Source organism: Leucoraja erinacea, chromosome 21, assembly GCF_028641065.1.
Source record: "Leucoraja erinacea ecotype New England chromosome 21, Leri_hhj_1, whole genome shotgun sequence".
Lineage (NCBI taxonomy): Eukaryota > Metazoa > Chordata > Chondrichthyes > Rajiformes > Rajidae > Leucoraja > Leucoraja erinaceus.
In genome coordinates this window covers 1,745,012-1,772,397 of record NC_073397.1, presented here as the reverse complement: position 1 = coordinate 1,772,397, position 27,386 = coordinate 1,745,012, and the positions used below count along the sequence as shown (strand labels likewise).

The 27,386-nt window shown below is 41.0% G+C and overlaps 1 protein-coding gene across 1 annotated transcript in view; it reads left to right on the top strand.

The window, feature by feature from the left end:
• The first annotated feature begins 9,363 nt into the window (after positions 1–9,363).
• The window catches only part of LOC129707171 (myosin heavy chain, cardiac muscle isoform-like), a 38,774-nt gene continuing 20,751 nt past the window's right edge, over positions 9,364–27,386 (top strand). The window contains exons 1-12 of the mRNA XM_055651975.1: positions 9,364–9,462; positions 13,005–13,092; positions 13,624–13,741; positions 17,321–17,444; positions 18,103–18,239; positions 19,098–19,353; positions 19,907–20,149; positions 20,498–20,674; positions 21,962–22,107; positions 22,860–22,950; positions 23,402–23,791; positions 24,638–24,764. Coding sequence (XP_055507950.1) covers positions 13,023–13,092; positions 13,624–13,741; positions 17,321–17,444; positions 18,103–18,239; positions 19,098–19,353; positions 19,907–20,149; positions 20,498–20,674; positions 21,962–22,107; positions 22,860–22,950; positions 23,402–23,791; positions 24,638–24,764 — 1,879 coding nt within the window. The 5' untranslated portion in view covers positions 9,364–9,462; positions 13,005–13,022. The remainder of the gene's footprint in view (positions 9,463–13,004; positions 13,093–13,623; positions 13,742–17,320; positions 17,445–18,102; positions 18,240–19,097; positions 19,354–19,906; positions 20,150–20,497; positions 20,675–21,961; positions 22,108–22,859; positions 22,951–23,401; positions 23,792–24,637; positions 24,765–27,386) is intronic.

The following is a 27,386-nucleotide window of genomic DNA, read 5'->3' as shown; positions in this document are numbered from 1 at the left end:
ATGTGGTTAAAGTGCTCATCTTTCCTCCAGTCTTTCCATCACCTTTGCAAACTTTTATTGCTGTTTATTAACATAGTAAAACCAAAAGTATAAAAATGACCTTTATTAAAATCTGACGATGTGCACTTCAACCACATGTGATTTTTTTCTATTACAAATCTCAAATTGTGGAGTACAGAGGCAAACAAATAAATGATGGGTCTTTGTCCCAAACATTATGGAGGGCACTGTATATATTATAAACTATGAGAATTTAATAAGCTGCACATGTACTGTTCAAGCAGATTCAAATACTCCAGGAGAAACAGATCATTCAAACTCTGCTAACTGCAACTTAATTTTAACAAAGTCATGAAAATATTACTGTGAATGGAATATACCCATTTTAAACTCTCACTCGAGCTTCACACTGAAAGCTGTTCTGTTGGCCACGCATCTTAACATGACCAGGAAGTTGCCAATTCACACACACTTGAAGTAGATGTTTAAAATAACAAATCAGAATGGGACATTAAAGAAAAATCCGATGTTAAACGTGCTCCTTCCTTTATACATTTAATCCAGGCAGTGCTGGCTCGTAGGCAGCTTTGACTTGTATCCAGTGACAGAACATTTCTCACCCTCCCACAGGCATAACAGACGGGTTCAGAAGCCCAGAGGATAGTAATCAAAGACAAAAGGCAGCAGTCCATGGTTAAAATAAAAGCATTTGCACCAATCACCAACCAGCTCTTGCACCTCCCAGCGTGTGCTGTGAATAAACAGACACCTGAATGCCATGGTATTGTGCTGAATCGTCAGATTGACAAAGCATCAGTCCAGTTGGTCTAAAAGGCCTACATTAGTCCTCACTGAAGTCTTTATCAACGCTCATGTAGGCTTTATCAATGTAGCTAATGATTGCACACGGGGCAGTCTGGTCTGGATGGAGCAGCAGTGAAACAGTCTCTTTCCAGTAACTGAAATGAATGCAGGAGCTCTGTGGGGAAACAAGATGGAAACCCAAATTATAAATAAATAAATCATTAATACACAGAAGATAGACACTGATAACTCCTCACTACTTTAGTCACTCTGTCCAAAGAGCAGCAATGGAAGAGCCCAGGGTTCCAGAACCACAGGACACTGACCACATCCTGCAGCTTGGTGTTGGGGAACCAGTGGCCACTGGCCAACAGAAGGCAGGCCAGTGAATTGCAGCCACAATGTGCAAGTTCAGGAGGAAAGTGATTGTTTAGGATGGTGGATGGGGTGCCAGTAAAGACGATTGCTTTGTCCCATCATTAAATAGATTCAAGGAAGATGTAGATTTTGTTTTAATGCTGAAGGGATCAAAAGAAATAGAGAGGAGATAGGAACTAGGTATTGAAATGCACAATCTGCCGTGCTTGTGTTGAAAGGTGGAGCCTCCACCTGCTCTACAATGTCCTGATTGCCATTGAATTTCCCAAGTGTTGTGGGAGCCACATTTTTCCAAGTGAATGGAGAGTATATCATCACACTCCACAATTGTATCTTGTAGATGGTTGAAAAACTTTGGGAACCCTGAGCCGAGTTGCTTGCCGCTGGACACGTGCTGTTTGACCTGCTGTTGCAGCTGCAGTTGTTTGGAGACTGATCCATTTTAACTGATTGTCAATGGACGTCCTAGGATTTTGATGGTGTGAGATATGGTAACCACATTGAGTGTGGGTGTGTAGACTTTCCTGTTGTTGGAGATGCGTGGTGGCTGAGATTATCCGATACTTTTCTGCCTTTGCGTGAATGTTTTCAAGGTTTTATCATATCAGGGCACTCTTGCAACTCTGAACCCATGATCACAACCACCAAGAAGCGAATAGTAGTGATATAATGTGATAATAATAGATATAATAGTGATAATAATAGCACAATAGATAGTGAAGATGATTGTGAAAAATTGCAGCAGGATCGTAACCGATTGGACAACTGGGCTGAGGAATGGTTGATGGAATTTAATACAGAGAAATGTGAGGTGTTGCATTTTGGGAAGTCTAACATGGGCAGGACCTACACAGTGAATGATAGGCCTCTGGGTAGTGTTGTAGAGTAGAGAGATCTATGAGTACAGGTGCATGGTTCCTTGAAGGTGGAGTCATAGGTAGATAAGGTGATCAGAAAGGCTTTTGGCACATCAGCCTTATCAGTCAGAGTATTGAGTATGGGAGGTCATGTTGCAATTGTATAAGACATTGGTGAGGCCGCATTTAAAGTATTGTGTTTAGTTCTGGGCACCATGTCATAGGAAAGATGTTGTCAAGCTGGAAAGGGTACAGAGATGATTTACGAGGATGTTGCCAGGACTAGAGGTTTCTGAGCTATAGGGAGAGGTTGAGTGGACTGGGACTCTCTTCCTTGGAGCGCAGAAGGATTATCTGTGTAAAATCATGAGAGGAATAGATTGGGAAAGGGACTCTGTGCATCTACCCAGAGTAGGCTAATCGAGAACAAGAGGACATAGGTTTAAGGTGAAGGTGAAAAGGGTAATAGGAATCTGAGGGGTAACATTTTCACACAAAGGATGGTGGGGGTATGGAACAAGCTGCCAGAGGAGGTAGCTGAGGCAGGAACTATCCCAACATTCAAGAAACAGTTAGACAGGTACATGGAAATGACGATTGGAGGGATAGAAGCCAAACACAGGTAGATGGAATAAGTGTAGCTGGGATATGTTGGCCGGTGTGGGCAAGTTGGGCCGAAGGGCCGTTTCCACGCTGTATCACTGAATCTATGACAGGGAGAGGAGGCACATGGATATTTCACTCATGCAACTTCCTTTCTTCTGACTCTAAAATCAGGGTGTAGGTACGAAAAATGTCTTGGAGGAAGCCATCATTTGAAGACTTGGCTGCTTCCTTTTTTGAAGTTTGAAAGAGCAGTGAAAAAGGCATTTCGTATATTTGTCTTTCAAGGCTGAGGCATTGGGTGTAAAAGTTGGGACAAAATATGTTGAGGCTGTACAACACATTGGTTAGGCCGAACTTGGAACATTATGTAAAGTTCTGGGCACCAGTTTGTAGTAGCAATGGAGTGTAGAAACAGGGAACTGCAGATGCTGGTACAAAAAAAAGGCTCAAAGTACTGAGTAACTCAGAGTTAGGCAGCATCTATGGAGAACATGGATAGGTGAGATTCTGATTGGGATCCTTCTTCAGCAATAGAGAGATTTACCAAATATGTTGAAGATAGACATAAAATGCTGGTGTAACTCAGCGGGTCAGACATCATCTCTGGAGAAACTAGATAGCCGGGATTCACATTTTGAAATGGATAGGTGACTTTTGGTCTGAAGAAGGGTCATGACTCAAAACATCGTCTATCCATTTTCTCCAGAAATGCTGCCTATCCTGCTGAGTTACTCTAGCATTTTGTTTCTATCTTTGGTATAAACCAGCACCTGCAGTTCTTTTTTATTACATTCACCAGTATATTGCCCGGAATGGAGATCTGTCGTTATATTGACAGTTTGGTCAAAATTCCCACTGGAAAATAAAATAACATAGAATTGTACTACACAGGACCATAAAGCCAATTGAAACTGATCCCACCTGCCGGAACATAGTCCATATAAACCTCCATTCATTGCCTGTTCATGTGGTTTTCTAAATCCCTATGAAACATTGCTATCTCATCTGGTTCCACCACTTCTCCGGCAGTGTGTTCCAGAACCTACCACTCTATGCCAAGAAAATGCTAAACCCACCTATCTCATTTAAGCTTTCCCTTTCTCATCTTATTGCCATGCCTTCTAGTATTTGACATTTCTACCCTGGAAAAAAACTAACCATCTACTCCATCTAAACGTCTCAGGGTTTTATAAACGTCGATTACAATAGACAATAGGTGCAGGAGTAGGCCATTCGGCCCTTCGAGCCAGCACCACCATTCAATGTGATCATGGATTAGGAATGTTACAAAATTTTGAGATTTTAATAATCAAGCCTATAATTTATCATCAGATAAAGCATAAAAAGAACTTTCATTTGATACCTAATTCACTTTCATATCTTCAGTATTAAAAAAGTTATGGTTATTTTCATACTCGGAAATTAGCATCTTGTCCCCTATTTCTTTTCCATTGACAACACAAAAGCTGTGATCCAGGACAGTCAATTAACATAAAAGCCCATAACTTTCTTAAAAATGAAGAGAACTGAATGAAATTTTCAGTTATTATAGAGTGAAGCATTCTGAAACATCTGAAACATCTGAAAATATGAAACATCTTACTTGGATGACCCGAAATTAAAGCATATAATTAGTTAAAGCTACCTAATTTTAGCTAATTACAAAATTGACCGTTGTGACGGAAATAGTAATAAACACCCAGACTGCCTTGCAAATTCAAAAATGTGATATTCTCAAGATCAGAACTTTAATATTATTGTATTATTGGCTGTAAGTCCATAACAGACAGGTAAAGAAATTACAATTTCTAGCAAAAGACCAAGTCTTTATGGAGAAAGACTTTATCAGTTGCTAGCTGGTACATTGGCATATCATAATCAGTAGCATCATCATACTCCTCAGATTGTAACCAATAAGCAACTCTGTACACATTGTTTTTCCTCAACTTTTCAATTTTGGCATTGTAAACTACAGGTTTTTACTCTTCAAACCACGCATGACCTGCCTTTCTTCCCACTACTTTCCCATTAAGAATGTCCTGTAGATCATCACATTTGCAGTAGTCCCAATTCGGATAATCTCTGCGAATGCTGTCTAAATCAGTCTCTTTTGCTGGGCATTTGGATTGACAATTTTGCATTTCTTCTTCGGAGACATCTGTTTAAAATGTAAAGAAAAAAAACACTGAACAGCATTAACAGAAAAAAGTTATTATTTGCAGTTTTAGAAAAAAAAGTAGAAATGATAAAGTTAAATGTTAAAACAAATAGTAAATACCCAACAAAAAATTCATATTCATCAGTTTCATCAAATCAATTAAATTCATCTAATTAATTAAATTAATCTAAATTCAATTACTAGATCTAAACATCTATCCATTTCTTTAAAAAATGCTAACATTTTTAAATAGCCGAAGTATCCAAATAACAAATAACAAACTGATCCCGTTGACACAAGAATGCACAATATAACGTGATTTTTAAATCTCACTTTGTAATGAATTCATATGCCAAATGGAAGGAATTTTAATGTTTAATTCCCATAAATTAATCCAGAAACATCCACTCTCACGATAATCTAAATCATTATTTTATGCACAATACATCTGACTAAAACTGTAGTGGATGTTTAGTATGAAAATATTGATCATAGATAGACAATAACACAAAATATAGATGATTTAGATGTTCTTATGACATGATTATGCAAAAAAATAATGTATTTGATCATCTTGAGAGTGGATGTTTCTGGAATGTGATCGATTGGAATGTGGCCGCTGCCATGATTTAAGCCGCTATCGGCAGGCAAGACACGGCTGATTCGTATCGGGGCCTAAATAACATTTTTTGCATCATAAGATTAAAATGAAGCCACACCAAAAATCAAGATAATATGTTAAATTAAACCCCCCCCCCCCCAAAGCTTCTGGAATAGCACGCACAGGCAGATCTGGAGCGCCACTGATGGTAGATTTTGTAACAACGCTACATGGCTGATCATTTCCAATCTGTACCTGCCTTCTCCCCATATCCCCTGACTCCACTATCTTTAAGAGCCCTATCTAGCTCTCTCTTGAAAGTATCCAGAGAACCGACCTGTGAGGCAGAAAATTCCACAGACTCACAACTCTCTGTGTGAAAAAGTCTTTCCTCATCTCCGTTCTAAATGGCTTACCCCTTATTCTTAAACAGTGGCCCCTGGTTCCCCCAACATCGGGAACATGTTTCCTGCCTCTAACGTGTCCAAACCCTTAATAATTTTATATGTTTCAATAAGATATCCTCTCATCCTTCTAAATTCCAGAGTATACAAGCCCAGCCGCTTCATTCTCTCAGCAAATGACAGGGGGAATTAACCTTGTAAACCTACGCTGTACTCCCTCAATAGCAATAATGTCCTTCTTCAAATTAGGGGACCAAAACTGCACACAATACTCCTGGTGTGGTCTCACTAGGGCCCTATACAACTGCAAAAGGACCTCTATGCTCCTATACTCAACTCCTCTTGCTATGAAGGCCAACATGCCATTCGCTTTCTTCACTGCCAGCTGTACCTGCATGCTAACTTTCATTGACTGATGAGCAAGGACCCCCCGATCCCGTTGTACTTCCCCTTTTCCCAACTTTTTATTTTATTTTATTTTTTTTAAATAGTTTTATTAGAAGTAGACATATTATAAAGTATAGTTACATATTATAGTAAAAAGACTTTTCATATACATCAGTCATACATTATTAAAATTTTCAATTATCAATTACTTCTGCTTCTAGTGTTTTTATTTTTTTTATAGAAAAAGAGAGAAAAAGAGGTTAGAAAGTTACAAATAAAAAAATAAATTAAAAAAACCCCAGTAAAACAAAGGAGGTGGAATGGGTTACCTGAAATACGTCAATGGAGATAGGTTCGTAGATTATAAAGTATAGCTTTTCATCTGATCCAGAGTTCACGTTTCAGTTGGGTCCTCGTGTTGTGCCAATCTATCCCTTCAGATAGTTAATGAATGGAGCCCAGATTTTATCGAAAAGATCTTGTTTGTCCATTAAGACAAGTCTAATTCTTTCTAAGTATAGGGTCTCCGACATTTCCGTAATCCACATTTTAATTGTGGGGGTTGTAGGGCGTTTCCAAAATTTTAATATTAATTTTTTCCCGATTATTATACTGTAGTCGAGGAAATTTCTTTGGTTTGTTGTGAGTGTTAAACTTTGTTCTGATATTCCAAGTATTATTAATTTTGTGTCTGGGTCCAGTTTTGTATTAATAACTTCTGAAGTTATTTCAAAAATATCAGTCCAGAAATGTTTAAGTTTTATACAGTTTGCAAACGTATGTGTTAAATTAGCCTCTAGATGTAGACATTTATCACAAATAGGAGAGATTTGTGGGAAGATTCTATTTAGTTTTATTTTAGAGTAGTGTAGTCTATGTAAGACCTTGAATTGTATTAAAGTATGTCTGGCATTTAATGAACATTGATGTATTTATTGTAAACTTTCGTCCCACATATCTTTCGTTATAAGGTGACCTATTTCATTTTCCCATGTGTATCTATATGGTTCGGTCGGTGGTACCTCGTTGTTTAGTAGGGTGTTATAAATATAAGGTATTAGTTTTTCAGTATTAGGATGCTTGTTCAAACATTCATCAAGAATTTCTGATTCCCTACTCCTGTAGACTTGTGTATTAGATTTAACATAATCTCTAATTTGTAGATATCTGCAGAAATTATTTGAGTGCAGTCCATAATTCTGTTGTAACTTGAAATGAAAGAAAAGTGCCTTTCCCATGAAGATGTCCTATATTTTTGATTCCATAATTTTTCCATTGTGTGAAACCATTGTCCATAAAGGATGATTTGAATAAAGGATTATTTACAATGGGAAGGCATAGTGGTATATTATTCAATTTTAAATCTTTTTTTATTTGTTTCCAAATTTGTATTCCACTATGTATTATGGGGTTTTCTTTATAGGTTTTTTTGTGCAGTTCTGTGGGGGCAAATATGATCGGTCCAATTTCAAAAGGTAGACAGTCTTCCTTTTCCATCATTAACCAATCTGGTTGTTGATCCATTTCTTCCAGCCAGAAATTCATGTTTTTAATATGGACTGCCCAAAAATAAAATAAGAAATTTGGCAAAGCCAAACCTCCATTTTTCTTTGACTTACATAAATGTTTTTTACTTATTCTATGATTCTTATAATCCCAGACAAAACTTGTAACAATGGAGTCGACTTTTTTGAAAAAAGCTTTTGGGATATATATTGGAATTAATTGAAGTAGGTACAGCAGTTGCGGTAAAAAAAATCATTTTTATAGCATTAATTCTCCCAAGCATAGAAATGGGGAGTGTTTTCCAGTATTGAATATTCTTATGTAGTTTATTCAGTAAGAGTGGGAAATTTAGTTTAAATAAAGAGGTATATGTCTTAGTTACATAGATTCCTAAGTATTTAAATTTATCTTTAACTATTTTAAAAGAGGATTGTTGTATTGTATGTAAATTGAATTTTGTTATTGGCATGATTTAGCTTTTATTCCAATTAATTCTATATCCTGAAAACTGACCAAATTGAGTTATTAGATTTAATAGGTTTGGAATACTAGTTTCTAGCTTTGTAATATATATTAGTACATCATCTGCATATAAGGAGATTTTATTCCTTGTGTCTCTAGTATTGTATCCAAATATTCCTGGATGGTTTCTAACGCTGGGTTCGATTGCAAGAGCAAATAATAGTGGGGATAGTGAACATCCTTGTCTACAGCCTCTAGAGAGATTAAATTTAGTTGATAACATTTTGTTTGTTAATATTCTAGCTGTTGGATTAGAATATAACAGTTTAACCCATGTACAGTACTTCTCTCCTAGTTGAAATGTTTCCATCACCGAAAATAAATATAGCCATTCTACCTGGTCAACTGCTTTTTCAGCATCTAACGAGATAATTGCTAGATCTGCATTAGGGATTCTATTGGAGTATATAATATTAAATAATCTTCTTGGATTATAAAATGAATACCGTTTGGGGATAAACCCTGTTTGGTCGGGATGTATTAATTTGCTGATCTTAACACCAATTAGATAATAATCTGCCTTCCTGTTTTTGCTACCAAAGTGGATAACCTCACTTTTATCCACATTAAACTGCATCTGCCATGTATCTGCCCACTCACCCAATCTGTCCATGTTACTTTGCATTCTCAAAGCATCCTCCTCACAGTTCACACTGCCACCCAGCTTTGTGTCATCTGGAAATTTGCTAATGTTACTTTGAATCCCTTAATCTAAATCATTGATGTATATTGTAATGGTACACTACATCCACTGGCTCTCCCTTGTTTTATTTTCCTAGTTATATCCTCATCAAATTCCAGAAGATTATTCAAGCATGATTTCCCCTTCGTAAATCCATGCTGACTCAGACCGATCCTGTTACTGCTATACAAATGTGCTGCTGTTTCATCTTTTATGATTGACTCCAGCATCTTCCCCACCACTGATGTCAGGCTAACTGCTCTATAATTCCCTGTTTTCTCTCTCCCGCCTTTCTTAAAAAGTAGCCACATCTTCCGATGCTCCAGAGAAGAAAAACATCCAAGTTTGTCCAACTCTCCTTATAGCTAATACCCTCTAACCTAGTCGATATCCCGGTGGATCTATTTTCTGTCATACATGTTTTTTCCCACTGATTCTCATCTGCTGAGTGTTTGAACTTTTCTGCTTTTATTCTAGCCCAGGAGCAGAGCAAGTCAGGAACCAAGGAAAAGCGGAAGAAAGCTGCCTCTTTCCAGACTGTGTCCCAATTGCATAAAGTAAGATTCAACTCTATTTGCAATCCAAAGTGCCCAAGCCAGACACAAATGCTATTTTCCCCAAGTACGGTCAGTTCAAATCTCTTATGTCCATGTTGGTGGTAAATCCCATCCCTGAGTATTTGTCAATACACTCCTTTGCTAATCGGAACAATTTGTAAGTATTTGATTACATTCCATTTTAGATTTTAAACTGTGATCACCCCAGCTGTTAATGACATGGAAACATAGAAAAATAGGTGCAGGAGTAGGCCATTCAGCCCTTCGAGCCAGGGCTGATCATCTAAAATCAGTACCCTGTTCCTGCTTTTTCCCCATATCCCTTGATTCTTTTAGCCGTAAGAGCTAAATCTAACTCTAACTCTCTCTTGACACTGACATACATTTGAAAAAGTTCAAACTGAATTTCAATATCCACACAGATAATCAAATGTTCAGTGCCTGGAATTGTGAGCAATTGTAATTAGTATCACTGAAGAAAATGCACTGTTTATAAAATTCAACACTTTTTGTGTTTGGTCTGTAAAAATATAAAGTCACTTACATCTAACAATTTAACATTTTTACAGTTTAGAAATTCCTCAATACTTCATGGGTGACGCAGGCCCAAATTAGTATCCTCTCTCTCTCTCTGTCCACTTGTAGTATGGTTCATTCTTGTCTGTCTTATGTGGTTTGATTCATGACAACATTGTAGCAATATGGTTAGTATAATCATATGATTTGGGCATATTTTCCGACGTGGACAAAATGACCTGTGAATGTCGGTAAAAACAGAACATGTTCATTACCTGGGGATGGCCTGTATGTAAAACAGGTTTTAAAGCATGATTGCGAAGTTCAAATCCAGATTATGTTATTGTTAACAAACCAGGGGCAATGACATTGCTTGTTCACATGAAACTCACAGAGTGCACAGTACACTGTGATGATTGATACAACAATAATTATAACAATGAGTGCACAATAACAGAATGGTGCAAATGTACAAATACAATCTGAAGTAATGAAAAACAAATCAAGTGGACATTGGACATGTTATGAGAGTTCTAACCAACTGGGTATGCCGGTCAAGAAGTCCAGTAGCTAGTTAAACATGGAGGCCCCAAGGCCATGACTTTAGAGATGAATTTATTCGATATTACAGTGTTGAAGGCTGAGCTGTAGTAAATGAATAGCATCCTGACACAGGTGTATATATTGTCACGGTGCTGCAGGCCTGTATGTGGTGCAATGGAGATGGCATCCTTCATCGACCTCTTTTTCCTGTGCGCTAATTGGAGGAGATCTAGATTGTCCGGAAGACAAGTGCAAATGCGAGCCATAACCAATTTTTCATTTTGGTCAATGTTAGAGCTACTGGGTGATAGTTATTGAGATAGGTCACTTCTTGGGGACTGGAATGATGAATGTTTCCTTGAAATTAATTAAGTTGAGCTCTGGCAGGGGTACAGGAGGCAGCCTATACATTAGATGTTTCCTTTATAGTAAATTGGTTGTTTTACACTTGAAAAAAGTTCTATTCTCTAAGTGCTTGATCCATGATATTGTTTGTGCCTACAATGAGCTAGCAGTTTGCCATTTCTGAATTCACAGCTGCATACCCCGTAAAACTGTTTAGTCAGCACATAATCATCCATGGAATGTAGTCAATATTTCTGAAGGAGAGAAGAGGATTAGGCATTTTAAAAATTGATTGCATCGTTCGCTTGGGTAGCTTACACCTAAGTGGTAAAAAATCCCACTCCATCTTCCCATCACCACACCATTCTGCTTTCTGCAGAGACCGTTCCCTCCGCAACTTGCTGGTCAACTCGTCCCTTCCCATCCAAACCATCCCTCCCCAGTTACTTTCCCCTGCAACTGCAGGAGATGCAACATCTGCACCTCTACCTCTCCCGTCGACTCCATCCAAGGACCCCGACAGTCTTTTCGGGTGAGGCAGAGGTTCACTTGCACCTCCGACGACCTAGTCGACTGTATCCGCTGTTCCAGGTGTCGACTCCTGTATATCGACGAGACCAAGTGCAGGCTCGGTGACCGTTTCGCTGAACACCTCTGCTGAGTCTGCCTAAACCTACCTGATCTCCCCGATGTTCAACACTTTAACTTCCCCTCCCATTCCCAATCTGACCTTTCTGTCCTGGGCCTCCTCCATTGTCAGAGTGAGGCCTAGCGCAAATTAAAGGAACAGCACCTCATATTTCACTTGGGTAGCTTACACCCCAGCGGTATGAACATTGACATCTCTTACTTCAAGTAGCCCTTGCGTTCCCTCTCTCTCCATCCCCTCCCCCTTCCCAGTTCTCCCACCAGTTTTCTGTTTCCGACTACATTTTATCTCTGTACCGTGTACTCCCCTGACATCAGTCTGAACAAGGTTCTTGACCCGAAACGTCACTCATTCCTTCTCTCCAGGAATGCTGCCTATCCAACTGAGTTGGTCCAGCATTCTGTGTCTATCTCCCATCATTACCTGTTTGTTTAGGCTTTACAGAGGGATTTGGCTCAGTGGGAGTATGCTGTTTAGGGCTGATAGGTTTCTGGATGGCTGAGATGAAATGGCCCAGTAGTTTCCTATATCCGAACTGATCATGTGATTTCTTTCTGACCTGTCAAGGAGATCAAGGTGGTTAAGACTTGCAGTGATGTTTAGCTGATTTATGAATGAACATCACTTTAAGTCTGTGCTATCTTTTACTCACAATCTGCTGAAGAGTAGAAAGTGGTAAGTATGGAGAAAGAACTAAAACTGGAAAAGAGCTCATGCGCAAGGTTAGCAGTGTCACCAAAGCAGTCGCCCAAAACCTGAGGTACTAGTTAATATCCCTCCAAATGCCTCAGTGTCACCTCATGTCGGAAGGAATTGCTGACAAAAAGAGGTAATTCTTTGGGAATCCCAATGGCTATCCTCTGTTAAATGGAGAGAACCAGCTTTGGGCAGGTGTGAACATCCAATAACCAGAGGAAGTCCCTTATTGACTGGCAATGGGTGCCTTTAACCATAGGGAATTGCCTTTTAACTAGAGGATATGGTGGTGGTAAACTGATTAAATTACCAAACCAGATGCTGGGAACAGTAATGACTTACTTCAACCTGACTTCAAATCCCACCATAGCAGCAGTGAAATTCAAATCTGTTATTAATTTGGAATTTTAAAAAGAATAGTTAGTCTCGGGATTAATGAGCAAGAAACTACCAGATTGTGGAACAAACCACGTGGTACACAAATGCTCATAAGGAGGAAATCTGCAGTCCTTCCCTGGTATGGTCTATGTGTGTGTTCAGAACCACCAACGACTGACATGGTAGAATTCCCCGATAACTGGAGGGAATATCTGCCCAGAGCACACATTGCTGAAATCACAACTTTAGTAGACTTGAGCTTCATGATTAGAGTCAACAATGTGAGTTTTGGGGGGATACTTTAATTATTTATCACAAGGGCTGGTTATTAACAATGGAATCGTACAATATTTGCTAATATTGTGCCACGGCTTCAGAAAGAGTCAGGCTAACGATTATTTCTTAATTGCCTCAGGAAAACCTCAACAAGCTGATGGCTAACTTGCGATCAACACAGCCTCACTTTGTGCGTTGTATTATTCCCAATGAAACCAAAATTCCAGGTAGGCAACTTGTTTCCAGCACCATAAAGTTGTATTCTGAGTTTAATGTTGTCAGTGTGTAATATTAAGCCTAAATGCAGGCCTATGTTAGTGAAATCATGGCAAAGTCTCAAGATTTATTAAGATCACAGCTGATTTTGTAGCACACTGCCACTTTCCTGCACTACCCCATTTCCTGTAACCATATAACATATAACAATTACAGCACGGAAACAGGCCATCTCGGCCCTACAAGTCCGTGCCAAACAACTTTTTTCCCTTAGTCCTTTAAAAAAATCTATAGCTCTTGCTCTTGAATATATTCAGCGACCTCAGCCTGCACAGCACTCTTGGATGGTGAATTCCAAAGATTAATTATGTCTGGCATTCCCTTTAATGGCAGGATTTGGAGAGGTGATACCTCTAGTTACATGTGACATTTGGAAAGGGCCTAAATTAAGTGATCCTGAATGAAACTCCTCCTAAAGATGATGCTTCCATTTAGATGATGGGCTTTTGCTGGCTGCGATGATAATGTTGTCCATTTCGCAGGTTCAATGGACCCATTTTTGGTCCTCCACCAACTTCGTTGTAATGGTGTGCTGGAGGGAATCCGTATTTGCCGTAAAGGTTATCCAAACAGAGTATTTTATGCCGACTTCAAACAGCGGTAAGAACTGATGTTGGTTAATGCCAAGTTGTGTTTAATTTTGACCCCTTCTATAGTGACAATGGGGCCTCTGTACAAAATATGTGGTAACTGATCTCCACATCATTGCTTCAGCTGACACAAGTATGACCTAGAGCAAATTCTTCAATTCTTCAAATTCTTCCTTAAAGTCAGCTATCTCCCCTTATCCTATCAACATTGAATCACTTTAGAGACGTACAGTGGGTACTTTGCAGTAGTGAGTTCATTGTTGAGCACTCGTTTAATCTACCAATTCCTATAGTTACATTTCATGGCAGAACAGACTACTCTTTTATATGGCACAACTGAGATTGACTCATGTCCTGCCACTGTCATTGAAAAAATGTCTACAGCAGAACATATGAGACAGTGGCCTCCATTTTAATGAAACTCCCTCGATATCAGTACCATTCAGTCACTATTCTCCTGACTTTTCTTTGACTAACTGCCAATAGTTCAACTTTCTCCTCAAGACAGTCGCTGAATATTGCCCCGCAAAGTGTTGATTTGTTATTGTACTTTTGGATCTAGAGTCTGAACACTCACAGGTACGTACTCCCCCCTCGTACTGCTCGATCTGCCTACTGTGCCCCAGAAACCTGATGTTAACCCCTGCCCTTCACTGACCGTCCCTCAGCAATGAATTCGTTGGGGCTTGGAGTGGAAGTGCTGCCTATGAGGGTAGGCTGACTGCTGTGGCCTCTTAGCTCTGAGATGTGTGGGCTACAGCCTGCAAGTGTGGCCGTTGCAGCATAACAGGATGCCTGGAGTACATCAGTGGCGGAAGCTGCAATCTCCCGCTGCCTTTGTTTGGTTGGTTCCCAGCTGGAAGATTTTTCTATGGTAACACATAGCAAATTCCATCTTATCCAGTGGGTCATAATCAACACAGAACAGGTGCTGTGTGTCAAGAGTTAAGAGTGTTTCATTGTCATATGCATCGGGAGTGGAACAATGAAATCCTTACTTACTGAAGATTTATCGGCATATAAGAAAGAACTGCAGATGCTGGAAAAATCGAAGATAGACAAAAAATGCTGGAGGAACTCAGCGGGTGAGGAAGCATCCATGGAGCGAAGGAATAGGTGACATTTCGGGTCGAGCCATATTAACGCATCAGATTTCCCAGGAAGGAATTTGATGTGCTACAGTCATAAAAACACAAAATACATGAAACATCAAATGAAAGTGATTAGTGGAAAGGTTTGGGGATGTACAAAGATTTTGGGGGGGGGTGGTCAGTCTCAGTCTACCCCACAACAGAATAGAAAGGAGCTAAACAGTTTGCAAGCTACAGGACTAATACATAATAAATAAATTAGCAGTTATACCGAAGTATGGTAGTTAAATTAAAGTATGCTGTGGATCCTACAAAGTCCATTGTAGTTCAGTGCTAAGGTAGGATTGTGGATGGATTGTGCAGGGTAGTTCAAAGGGTTGATGGCTGATAGGCAGAGGCTGCTCTTGAACCTGGAGATGACAGTTCTCAGCTCCCTATGGGAGCAGTGAGATGAGAGCATGGCCATGATGCTGTGGGTTTTTGATGACATTGGCTGCCTCCTTGTAAATATATTTGATGCCGGGGAGGTTGATACCTGTGATGGACCAGAAAATGGCCACCACTTTCCCCAGCAAGAACCTCAACTCAGCAATGTGTATTCCCAAGTCCCAGTTTTGGGCACCAACAATTTGTTCTGGTCATGCCAGCCTGCCCAACAGTAGGTCTCACAGGCAGCTTCCCTACAAGGAGGGAGTTGCTGAGGGAGTGCCAGATTCCTGACCTAGCAGCGAGCAGTACCAGGACGGCAGCAGTTCACATCATTCGCAGCAGGGCAGCACTGCCAGTAAGGCATCTCGCGATTTATGATGTTACCTAACACATTTTAGTAGAGATTCCATTATCATTCCTGAGCACATATCCTGAATGGTAAAGGTTATTTACCAAGGTTACTCTTGCGGTACCTCCTCAATTCATGGCCGATGCTGTCAAGAAAGACATGGGCAACAGATACAAGGGAAGCACAAATGAGCACAAGTTCCTTTATGTCTCACATCATCCTGACTTGACAAGGTATCACTGATTTAACTCTTGATTTCTCTCCTGATTCTTCACTGTCATTAAGTCTACATCCTGGAATTGCTTATTCAACAGCCCTGAGGGAGTACTTCGCTAGAATGACTGCAGTGCTGTAATACAGCAGCTCACTACCACCATCTTGAGGATAGTTGAGGAAGACCAATAACGCCCATACCCTGTAAATGGATTACAAAAGCTGACTTGGCATTCTGTAGACTCATGACCTGCGTATCTCTCAGTCTACATAGCCATCTTGGATAGCAAAGGAGTAGAGGGATAGCAAAGGAGTAGAGGGCCTCAGTAACATTAATTTTACTTATTCATTAAGTCTTTTCAATTTCATCATCTTTAACCTGCCAGTTCTAAGAGATTACTGTATGTCACGCCATGTTTCTGGCGAGGGTAGATTCAGATTCAGATTCAACTTTAATTGTCATTGTCAGTGTACAGTAGAGTCAACGAAATGCATTTAGCATCTCCCTCGAAGAGCGACATAGCATATGATTTGACTAAATATTTACATTAGCATATATACAGACATAGTGTTTTTCCCGTGGGAGGAGTGGGAGGGGGTGGTGATTGGCAGTCACCGAGGTACGTTGTTGAGTAGAGTGACAGCCACCGGGAAGAAGCTGTTCCTGGACCTGCTGGTCCGGCAACGGAGAGACCTGTAGCGCCTCCCGGATGGTAGGAGGGTAAACAGTCCATGGTTGGGGTGAGAGCAGTCCTTGTCGATGCTGAGCACCCTCCGCAGACAACGCTTGCTTTGGACAGACTCAATGGAGGGGAGCGAGGAACCGGTGATGCGTTGGGCAATTTTCACCACCCTCTGCAATGCCTTCCGGTCGGAGACAGAGCAGTTGCCATACCATAATGTGATACAGTTGGTAAGGATGCTCTCGATGGTGCAGTGGTAGAAGTTCACCAGGATCTGAGGAGACAGATGGACCTTCTTCAGTCTCCTCAGGAAGAAGAGACGCTGGTGAGCCTTCTTGATCAGAGTTGAGGTATTGTGGGTCCAAGAGAGGTAATCGGAGATGTTAACACCCAGGAACCTGAAGCTAGAAACACGTTCCACCTCCGTCCCGTTAATGTGGATGGGGGTGTGCGTGCCGCCCCTAGACTTCCTGAAGTCTACAATGAGCTCCTTGGTCTTCTTGGAGTTAAGGGCCAGGTTGTTGTCAGCGCACCATGCTGCTAAGTGCTGGACCTCCTCCCTGTAGGCCGACTCATCGTTGTTGCTGATGAGGGTAAAGATCTCATTCGACATTGCCTGGTCTATCCTATGCTAACAACTGCTGAATTTCTTACAGTAACAACCAGTATAATGAATAAAATGGATTGAGATGTTAGTATTTATATTATTATCATTGCATTGTTGTGTGTTGCTTTGTGCACCTGGAAGACAGACACAGTGCACAACCAGGTTTTGCAAGCAATGTCATTGTAATTAATCTCAGGTCTGTTTTCTCAAATTGCAGCTACCGTATTCTCAACCTAAGTGCTGTTCCTGAAGACAAGTTTGTAGACAGTAGAAAAGGAACAGAAAAGTTGTTGGGCTCCCTTGATATTGATCACACTCAGTACAAGTTTGGTCACACAAAGGTAAGGACAGAGGCTTTAAAATCAGAAGCAAAACTGCTGCCGGCTGACCGAACGCAGGTTCAGAATATTCCCTGACTATTGCTTCCAAAATTAGAAATACCTTTATTATTTATTCATTTATCTGTACACATTCTTCTTTGGGTTCGCTTTAGTTTTTATGATTATAATTTTAATTATTTTGCAATTGATATAATTTCCATAGTTTTCTGCCTCTCCCTTCCAGCTCTTTGCTGCTTGTGCCCCCAGCACAGGGGATTTTTAAACATCACTTTCCAACTGTCTCAGCTACTTCCTTAAACCTCTTTCCTTTCCTTCTCATCCACCATCATACGCCACCTGCCTGCCACACTTATCCTGCCTTCAACCTCCATTCCAATTCCCTTTCCCTCCATCTCTCCCACTCACCCTTCTGCTATCCCCCCCCCTCCCCCTCCCATCTATGCCTCTGTTCCTCTCTGCTTGTAATAAAGCATTAAACACTTAACAGAGACAGCACCATTCCTGAAAAGAGCTCTTGGATTTCTGTTTGTGTGAAAAAACGGTAGATTTTACTGGAGGACTGGATTGATGAATTTGATTCTAATTTTGAATGAAAAGCAGGCTTGGGTGGTTTAGTGGTCTGGTCACTGCTCCTGACTGATCTATCATTCTGCACCAGGTGTTCTTCAAAGCTGGCTTGCTGGGTCTCCTGGAGGAAATGCGAGATGAGCGTTTGGCAAAGATCTTGACAATGATTCAGGCTCGGAGCCGAGGCAGATTGATGAGGATTGAGTATCAGAAAATTATCGAGAGACGGTAAATGCTATTTTGCGGTGCGAATGAGTGCGGGACACCTAGACTTTAAATTCATGGTACATTCTAATAGGTCGCATGTTTCAAGCAATTGGTAGAAACTCTGCAGGTTGACCCCATCATAAACGGCGGTGAATAGATGGTCCTTCACTTCAAACTTTTTCTTTTTGGCAAACTTTATTTTCCACCATCTTTAACTCATCCTTGATACCTAATCCAAGTGCTATTTATTGGCTCCTTTAGTTATTAGTCTTTGGTCGTCTGGTGACTGAGTAATCGAATGAGTAATCCTGAGGTTACGATTGATAATCCAAGGATTACACATTTATATCCCACCATGTAGCATTTTGGAATACATTTTGTTTTTTAAAAATTGCCCCAGTAAAAGTAATCACAAAGCTGTTGGGTGCTCATAAACAGCGATCAGGAAACCAATGATGAAAAAACCGTAAGAAAAACTTCCCTGCCCTTGCCTTAATAAGACACCACAAAGTGCTGGAGTATCTCATTGCATCAGGCAGCATCCCTGGAGAACATGGATAGGTGACGTTTCTGGTCACCACTCTGCTTCAAACTGAAAAAGTGAATTTCTCACCTTGTCTGGGTGGTATGTGACTGCAGTCTAACAGTAATACTGTTTACTGTGAAATAGCTGCTCAAGTACTCCGTTGTATCAAACCCAGGCAAACTCAGCTTTGTGAGGAGCACATGTATACAAATATAGTAATACGATATTCCAATATCATCAAAAAGCATGAATCTGGATTATGTCATGAATAAAGGGGCCATGGATTAATGGGCAACAGGTTCAATTCCAACCAAACAAACATCAATTTGTCTCTAATTTTATTTTTGCACTAGAGATGCTTTGCTTGTTATCCAGTGGAACATTCGTGCTTTCAATGCAGTGAAGAATTGGTCCTGGATGAAACTCTTCTTTAAAATTAAGCCTCTGTTGAAGAGTGCTGAGACTGAGAAAGAGATGGCAACAATGAAAGAGGAGTTCCTGAAACTGAAGGAAGCTCTGGTAAAGTCAGAGGCAAAGCGCAAGGAACTGGAGGAAAAGCAAGTTACCTTGATACAGGAGAAGAACGACCTGTCACTTCAGCTGCAGGCGGTAAGGCACAAGGCTTGCCCATTCCATGGCCCATTGCAGCATGTCCAGCTCATTCCAGAGTCATGGAACAGTGCAGAGTACGGCCCACTTCACCCTTGCTAACCAACCAATGCTGACCTATGCTATCCTATTTGCCTGCAATAGCCCCATAGTCTCTACACCTTTCCAAGGATCTGTCCAAATGCCTTTTAAACATAATATGTTTTGCTTCGTCACTTTGTTGGCATCTCATTCCACATACCCAGCACTCTTGTGTGAAATCTGTCCCTTAGATTTCCTATTACATTTTCTCTCTCGCACTTTAAACATTGACCTATTAGGTTTACACTACTGGGTTTAACCATGCAGAGGCTTAGAGCTGATACTACTGGGTTCTCATTCCAATGAGACCTTGTTGGGATTACTCCATCTGCTATGAACACCCCATCCAGCAAGGCCTGTAAATGTCCCATTTAGCATAGAAAGCTTGGAATTGTCCATGTGCAGTCTTGTGCAGACATAATTCAAGAACCTGGAATAAACAAGTTAACAAGTATGTCATTTTGCTTTCCAGGAACAAGATACTCTTGCAGATGCAGCAGAAAGATGTGATCTACTGATCAAAGCAAAAATTCAACTGGAAGCTAAATCAAAGGAACTAACAGAACGATTGGATGATGAAGAGGAAATGAATGCCGAGATTACTGCAAAGAAACGCAAATTGGAGGATGAATGTACAGAACTAAAGAAAGATATAGATGACCTTGAGATTACTCTGGCCAAGGTTGAAAAGGAGAAACATGCAACAGAAAATAAGGTAACATTTAGGAGAGATTACAAATGCCCACTCAGCAATCTTTCACTTTAGTTTGACAGTTTCAGGGTGGACCCAGGAACTATTCCAGGACTATTGGTGCAGTGGTTTCCTGTGCACTTCCCAAAAGTGTCCTGCATCTTATCATATCTACCTCCCCTCCCCTGCCCCCCACATTTCAACATCCCTCTACCACACTCCACTACCCTCCCTTCTATTCTCACTACCTCTTCACCAGTACTTATTCACTTTTTAAAGTAACTTGAATGCTTAGAAATGTCTGACCAATATGAAAAGTTCACAATTTTTTTTGCTAATTTATCATTCCCATCTTCTTGGTTAAATTTATAGGTTAAGAATCTCACAGAAGAAATGGCATCTCTAGATGAAACTATTGTTAAACTCACAAAGGAGAAGAAGGCTCTCCAGGAAGCTCATCAACAAACCCTAGAGGACCTCCAGGCTGAGGAGGATAAAGTCAACACACTAACTAAAGCCAAGGCTAAACTTGAGCAACAGGTTGATGATGTAAGTGAAAATGGCTGAGGTGATCATTCTTACAAACCTAGTTGGATTGTTATCTCAATTCACAAAACTAGTTAATAAAACTGGTGCTATTCATTAGAGTGAATATGAACTGTGCATTGTACTGTTGACACCCTGTTGCTTTTCCATGATGATTTATTGGTCCATAGTCAAACAAAGTTTCATCAATGTAAGCTCACGATATTGATGGGCAGACAGAGAGATTCCGTGGTTCGCTAATACAAGACCTGTTCCACTAGCTGCTTTTGAATTTGTGTTCCTGGTTTTAATACAAAAATCTCCAGCTCTTGATGTAACCTAGAAGTTTTGGATGGAACATACTTGCAAAGAAAAGTTGCTGAAGTTGAGATGAAGGCTGAAGGGAGCGCTGTAACTCTCTGACCGAGTTTTACAGTAATTCTATGAGTTGTAAAAATATTAACTGTTGATATTTTCAATATATTCAAAGGTGTAATGGAATAGTGGTGCAGCTGGTAGAGCCTTTGGCGACCAAGTTTCAATCCTGACCTCTGATACGGTCTGTTTGGAGTGCAATCCGTTCTCCCGGTGACTGCCTGGTTTCTTTCAATGCTCCAGTATTCTCCCACATCCCATGAAATGTGCTGATTGATAGGTTAATTGGCCAGTATAAATTCCCCAAATATATTGGTGAGTGATCAGATCTTGGGTGCGGAGGGAGTTGAGAGTGTGGGAGAATACAATAACCATATAACCATATAACAATTACAGCACGGAAACAGGCCATCTCGGCCCTACAAGTCCGTGCCGAACAAATTTTTTTTTCCCCTTAGTCCCACCTGCCTGCACTCATACCATAACCCTCCATTCCCTTCTTATCCATATGCCTATCCAATTTATTTTTAAATTATACCAATGAACCTGCCTCCACCACTTCCACTGGAAGCTCATTCCACACCGCTACCACTCTCTGAGTAAAGAAGTTCCCCCTCATATTACCCCTAAACTTCTGTCCCTTAATTCTGAAGTCATGTCCTCTTGTTTGAATCTTCCCTATTCTCAAAGGGAAAAGCTTGTCCATATCAACTCTGTCTATCCCTCTCATCATTTTAAAGACCTCTATCAGGTCCCCCCTTAACCTTCTGCGCTCCAGAGAATAAAGACCTAACTTATGGGGTAGGGTTTGTGTAAATGCTGCTTAATTTCCAACACAGTCACGATTACTTGTTTCTATGCTAGATCTCTCTCCTCCCTTCTTATCCAGTTATTGGCCATTTGTAATCCACTAATAATCTCCCCTTCTTCTGCTAGCTTGAAGGATCATTGGAACAAGAGAAAAAAGTCAGGATGGACCTTGAGCGAGCAAAGCGGAAACTGGAGGGAGACCTGAAGCTAACACACGAGAGTGTCATGGATCTGGAGAATGATAAACAGCAGCTTGAGGAAAGGCTAAAGAAGTGAGTGTGATGCTGTGATTGTGCTGTGAAGGGAGGAACTGCAGATGCTGGTTTAAACCGAAGATAGACACAAGAAGCTGGAGTAACTCAGTGGGTCAGACTCCATCTCTGGAGAGAAGGAATAGGTGATGTTTCCTATTTCTTTTCTTCAAAGATGCTGTCTGGCCCAGCTTTTTGTGCCTATCTTCTGTGACTGCTATTCAGAATAAAAGACCACTGTCATTCCAATAGACTTCTCTTCATTCAATGCAAGACAATAGACAATAGGTCCAGAAGTGGGCTATTCGGCCCTTCGAGCCAGCACCATTCAATGTGATCATGGCTGATCATCCCCAATCAGTACCCTGTTCCTGCCTTCTCCCCATATCCCCTGACTCTGCCATCTTTAAGAGCCCTATCTAGCTCTCTTTTGAAATCACCCAGAGAACCGGCCTCCACATGAGGCAAAAAGTGAGAAAAAGTGTTTCCTCGTCTCCGTTCTAATGGCTTACTCTTTATTCTTAAACTGTGGCCCCTGGTTTTGGACTCCCCCAACATCGGGAACATGTTTCCTGCCTCTAGCGTGTCCAAGCCCTTAACAATCAAACAAGATACAAGATATCTTTTCAACAAAGACAACACCACCCAGTGTCAACGTCTTCTGGTTCCCTACTCAGTGACAATCAGCCAGATCTATCACATAAATCAGGAGAATAACTCCTCACATGATATTAGATATTATAATTGGAACATATTTGTTTTGTCCTTCACAGGAAGGATTTTGAAATAAATCAGCTAACCTCAAAGATTGAAGATGAAGGAGCCCTTGTTATGCAACTCCAGAAGAAAATTAAAGAATTGCAGGTAAAAAGGGGAGCTGTTATTAAGCACCAAAAAGGATGATTAAATTAACTCGGGTGATGTCCCAAGAAATGTAAATATATGTGAAACAGTGAAGCAAAACCAGTGGCGATGATGCCTGCCCATGTCCAATGAAAAGGAGCTGAATGAAGCTTTCTTTTTACCATTACAATACAGCCCATGATGTACCACCTTGGAAGGTTCCTATGGAGTGAATTTTGAAATTCTTCCACCCAACTTTGTGAGCATTATCCCGACGATTTGATTGACAATTGAAGTAAACTGAAGGAGATTTCTCCATGACTTATTTGTACAAACAGTGTTGAAAATGACACGACTCCCAACATAGAACTAGAACTGGTCTTTGCACCAGCTCAAAAATCGGATCCACTTGATGGCTAATTCTCAACAGGTCATCCTGATTTTCATTCTTATGTCTTCTCCTTTGAACTAGGCTCGAATCGAGGAACTGGAGGAGGAGTTGGAGGCAGAACGAGCTGCAAGGGCAAAGATAGAAAAGCAAAGGTCTGATGTGGCCCGTGAACTGGAAGAATTGAGTGAAAGGCTAGAGGAAGCAGGAGGAGCGACTTCAGCACAGTTGGAGATGAACAAGAAACGTGAAGCTGCATTTCTGAAACTGCGACGGGACCTGGAGGAGGCGACTTTGCAGCACGAGGCCACGAGCTCTGTCTTGCGAAAGAAACATGCCGACAGTGTGGCAGAACTCAGCGAGCAGATTGATAACCTACAAAGAGTTAAACAGAAATTAGAGAAAGAGAAGAGTGAACTCAAAATGGAGACAGATGATTTAGGTTCCAACATTGAACATGTAACAAAAGCTAAGGTAAGCAATTTGGAGGAACCTGGGCTCTTGTTGGCTAGTTTCAATTGATATTGTTCTTTGTACACCAAATGGTAATGGAATAACAACAGAGCAAATTTAGTTAAAGATAATCATAATGTATTTTTAAATATTTATCCAATAGTAGTTCAAAACCGTATTTTGGATTCTGCCTCCTTCACTGTTTCATGTAAAACCTTTCCTTAACTCAATTGTCCAACTTTGAAACTTAGTCATTCCTTTGAACCAGGTTTTCACTTTCCACCTTTGACTTCAAAAACCACAGCATTCATTTCCCCCAATTCAGTTTACTGAAGACTATGCCAACTGATTGGGGATGATCAGCTATGATCACATTGAATGGCGGTGCTGGCTCGAAGGGCCAAATGGCCTACTCCTGCATCCTCATAATCACTGCAGTTTATTTCCCAGGATGGTCAGAATCTCTCATTAAGGAATCTGGTTCCCACAATTTAATCTACCAGTCACTGTCTCTGTCATCCCAGACAGCTGAGATATTGCATCATGATTCAAGTCGAGTCACATTGCATTTGATGGCAAACACTGTACTGGCATTCTGGTGCTCTGGAGCAATGCACAATGGGATGAAGGCAATGGGTCCTTCCTGTGTGATCGATGATTGTCGTGGACTCGTTGGATCGAAGGTCCTGTGTCCATTCTGTATCTCTCAGTCAATCAAGATTAGAGGTTGTGGAGGTGTCAAGTCATGATATTGAGCCTGCGATATGACTCACTGACTGAACCAATGAGGGCGATACAAGATACAATTTTTAACTTCAGTGCTTTGATAGAAGTGTAATAAATAAAATGAATGTTTATTTATTTTAGGCCAATGCAGAGAAGATGTGCAGAACGTATGAGGATCAATTGCATGAAGCAAATAATAAAGTTGGTGAACTTCAGCGACATGTGGCTGATCATGCTTCACACAGGGCTAAGCTGGAGAGTCAGAATGGTAAGGGAAAGGCAACAGGAGTGGGTGGTTAGGGCAGGACTGGAATCGGGAGGGTTGGGGCCGGAGCTGGAGATTCTCTCTCCGTGTGTATTTATCTGCAAAACTCTGATACAATCAAGGTGGCATGAGAGTCACAAGGAAAGATCCAGTAATTAGGAGAACGCAGAAGGTGAGAAGAAAACTTGTCAACAGGAAGAACATGGTTTAGAGTGAAATTGAAAGATAACAGTTTTAATTTTAATGAAACTGTAGATGTTCCAAATCTGAAACCAGAAGGGAAAATGCTGGAAACACTCAGCAGGTTTGCCAGAGACCCTTTGTTAGAACTGGGAAAGAAAGAAAAGCAAGTTTGTTCTTCAGTTGTAGAGAAGGATGGAGAGAGGAATGTATAGGACAAAGTAATGTTTGTGATACATGTTGGGATGCGAATTATGATTACTAGGAAAGCCAGGAGTAGTTAGCGAGGTTTAGGCCAGATTCACAAATCTGATTGATTTTTAAGGAGGTTACTCAGACAATTGATGAAGGCAGGGTGGGAGATACAAGAGTGGTCCATTGACTTTGACAAAGCTTTTGACAAGGTCCTGCACAGTGAGCAAGTCCAGAAAGTTGGGGTACATTAGGTCCAAGATGTTTTGACAAAGTGGATGTGAAATTGGCTTGGTGAGAGGCGGAAGAGGGGAGTGGTTGAAAGTTGTTTTTCTGCCCGCAAGTCTGCAACCAACCTGCACGGCATGTACAATGCCGGGACTTTTGTTGTTTGCCAAATATATAAATAACTTGGACGACAATGCCTGTGGTCTGAACAGTATGTTGTTTGATGACACAAATATTGGTGGAGTTCTAGAAAGCGAGGATGGTTGCCTAGCGATACAGAGCAACATAGATTGCTTGGAAAGTTGGGGGGAGCAGTGGCAGATGGAATTTAATCCAGATAAAGATGAGGTAATGCTTTAAACGACAGGGACCTTAATGTCATTGGGGTTCAAGTTCATAGTTAGCGGAAAATAAAGACACATGTGGATAGGGTGGTGAAGAAGGCGAATTACAATTTGGTTACATTGTTTACCTTCGTAGGCTGAGGTATTGAGCATAAGAATTAGGACATTGTGTTGCAGATGTGCAAGACATTGGTGAGGCCACGTTTGGAATGTTATGTGTACATCTGTTCACCACACTATATGGACAGAGGATCTAGTAGCACTAGAAAGAGTGCAGAAACATGAGAAACTACAGGTGCTGGAGTCTTGAGCAAAAAACAAAGTTCTGAACAAACTCAGTACACCAGGCAGCATCTGTGGAGGGAATGGATAGACAATGTTTTGTGTTTTCTAGGGGCCACAGTTTAAAAATAAGGGGTAAGCCATTTACAACGGAGATGAGGAAAAACGTTTTCATCCAGAGAGTTGTGAATCTGTGGAATTCTCTGCCTCAGAAGGCAGTGGAGGCCCATTCCCTGGATGCTTTCAAGAGAGAGTTAGATAGAGGTCTTAAAGATAGCGGAGTCACGGGATATGGGGAGAAGGCAGGAACGGGGTACTGATTGTGGATGATCAGCCAGTGAATGGCGGTGCTGGCTCGAAGGGCCGAATGGCCTACTACTGCACCTATTGTCTATTGTGTCAGGACCCTTCTTTAGGTTAACCAGGATGGTGCATGGAATGGAGGGCTGTAGTTACAAGGAGAGATTGGAAAAGCTGGGATTGCTCTCATTGGAATACAGGAGGCTGAGGGGTGAAATGAAAGAGAATGATAAAATCATGAGGAGAATAAAGAGGATAGATATTCACAATCTTTTTCCGTGTGGGGGGGTGTCCAGAACTCAAGGTCATTGGTTTAAATTGAGGGCAAAATATTTGAAGTGCTGTGGAGGAGGTATTTCCACACTGCAGTGATGGGTATGTAGAACCAGTCTCCTGACTAGGTGAGAGAGGCAGCATTGGAAAACATTTGCAGATACATGGATTGGAAAGGTTTATATTTTCATTAACTGCTCCCTGACCAATCCTGCAACTTGTCGCCAACCCTGTTCGGATGAAGGATCTTCATTGTACAGAGCCCTAGTGAGACCACACCTAGAGTATTGTGTGCAGTTTTGGTCCCCTAATTTGAGGAAGGACATCTATACTATTACTAAAACTCTCATCTTGACCGCTTCCTGTCTGCGTTGTATAAACATTTGCGCAAAAACGATCCCCCATAGTGCTACGATTTTTCGCCACCTTACTCACCATTCTCCTCTGCTGCAAGTCAAATAAGTTTTGTTCCGATCGGTGAAATAGTACAAAAGTTATGAAGGTATAAAAATCGTAAAAACCGCCCCTTCCAGAACCCGCTGTCAATAACGCGGCGAGGAGAATAAAAAGCTGAAGTGGCGGAGGTGTAGGCCATTCGGCCCTTCGAGCCAGCACCGCCATTCAATGTGATCATGGCTGATCATCCCGAATCAGTACCCCGTTCCTGCCTTCTCCCCATATCCCATGACTCTGCTATCTTTAAGAGCCCTATCTAGCTCTCGCTTGAAAGTATCCAGAGAACCGGTCTCCACCACTCTCTGAGGCAGAGAATTCCACAGTCTCACCACTCTGTGTGAAAAAGTGTTTCCTCGTCTCCGTTCTAAAT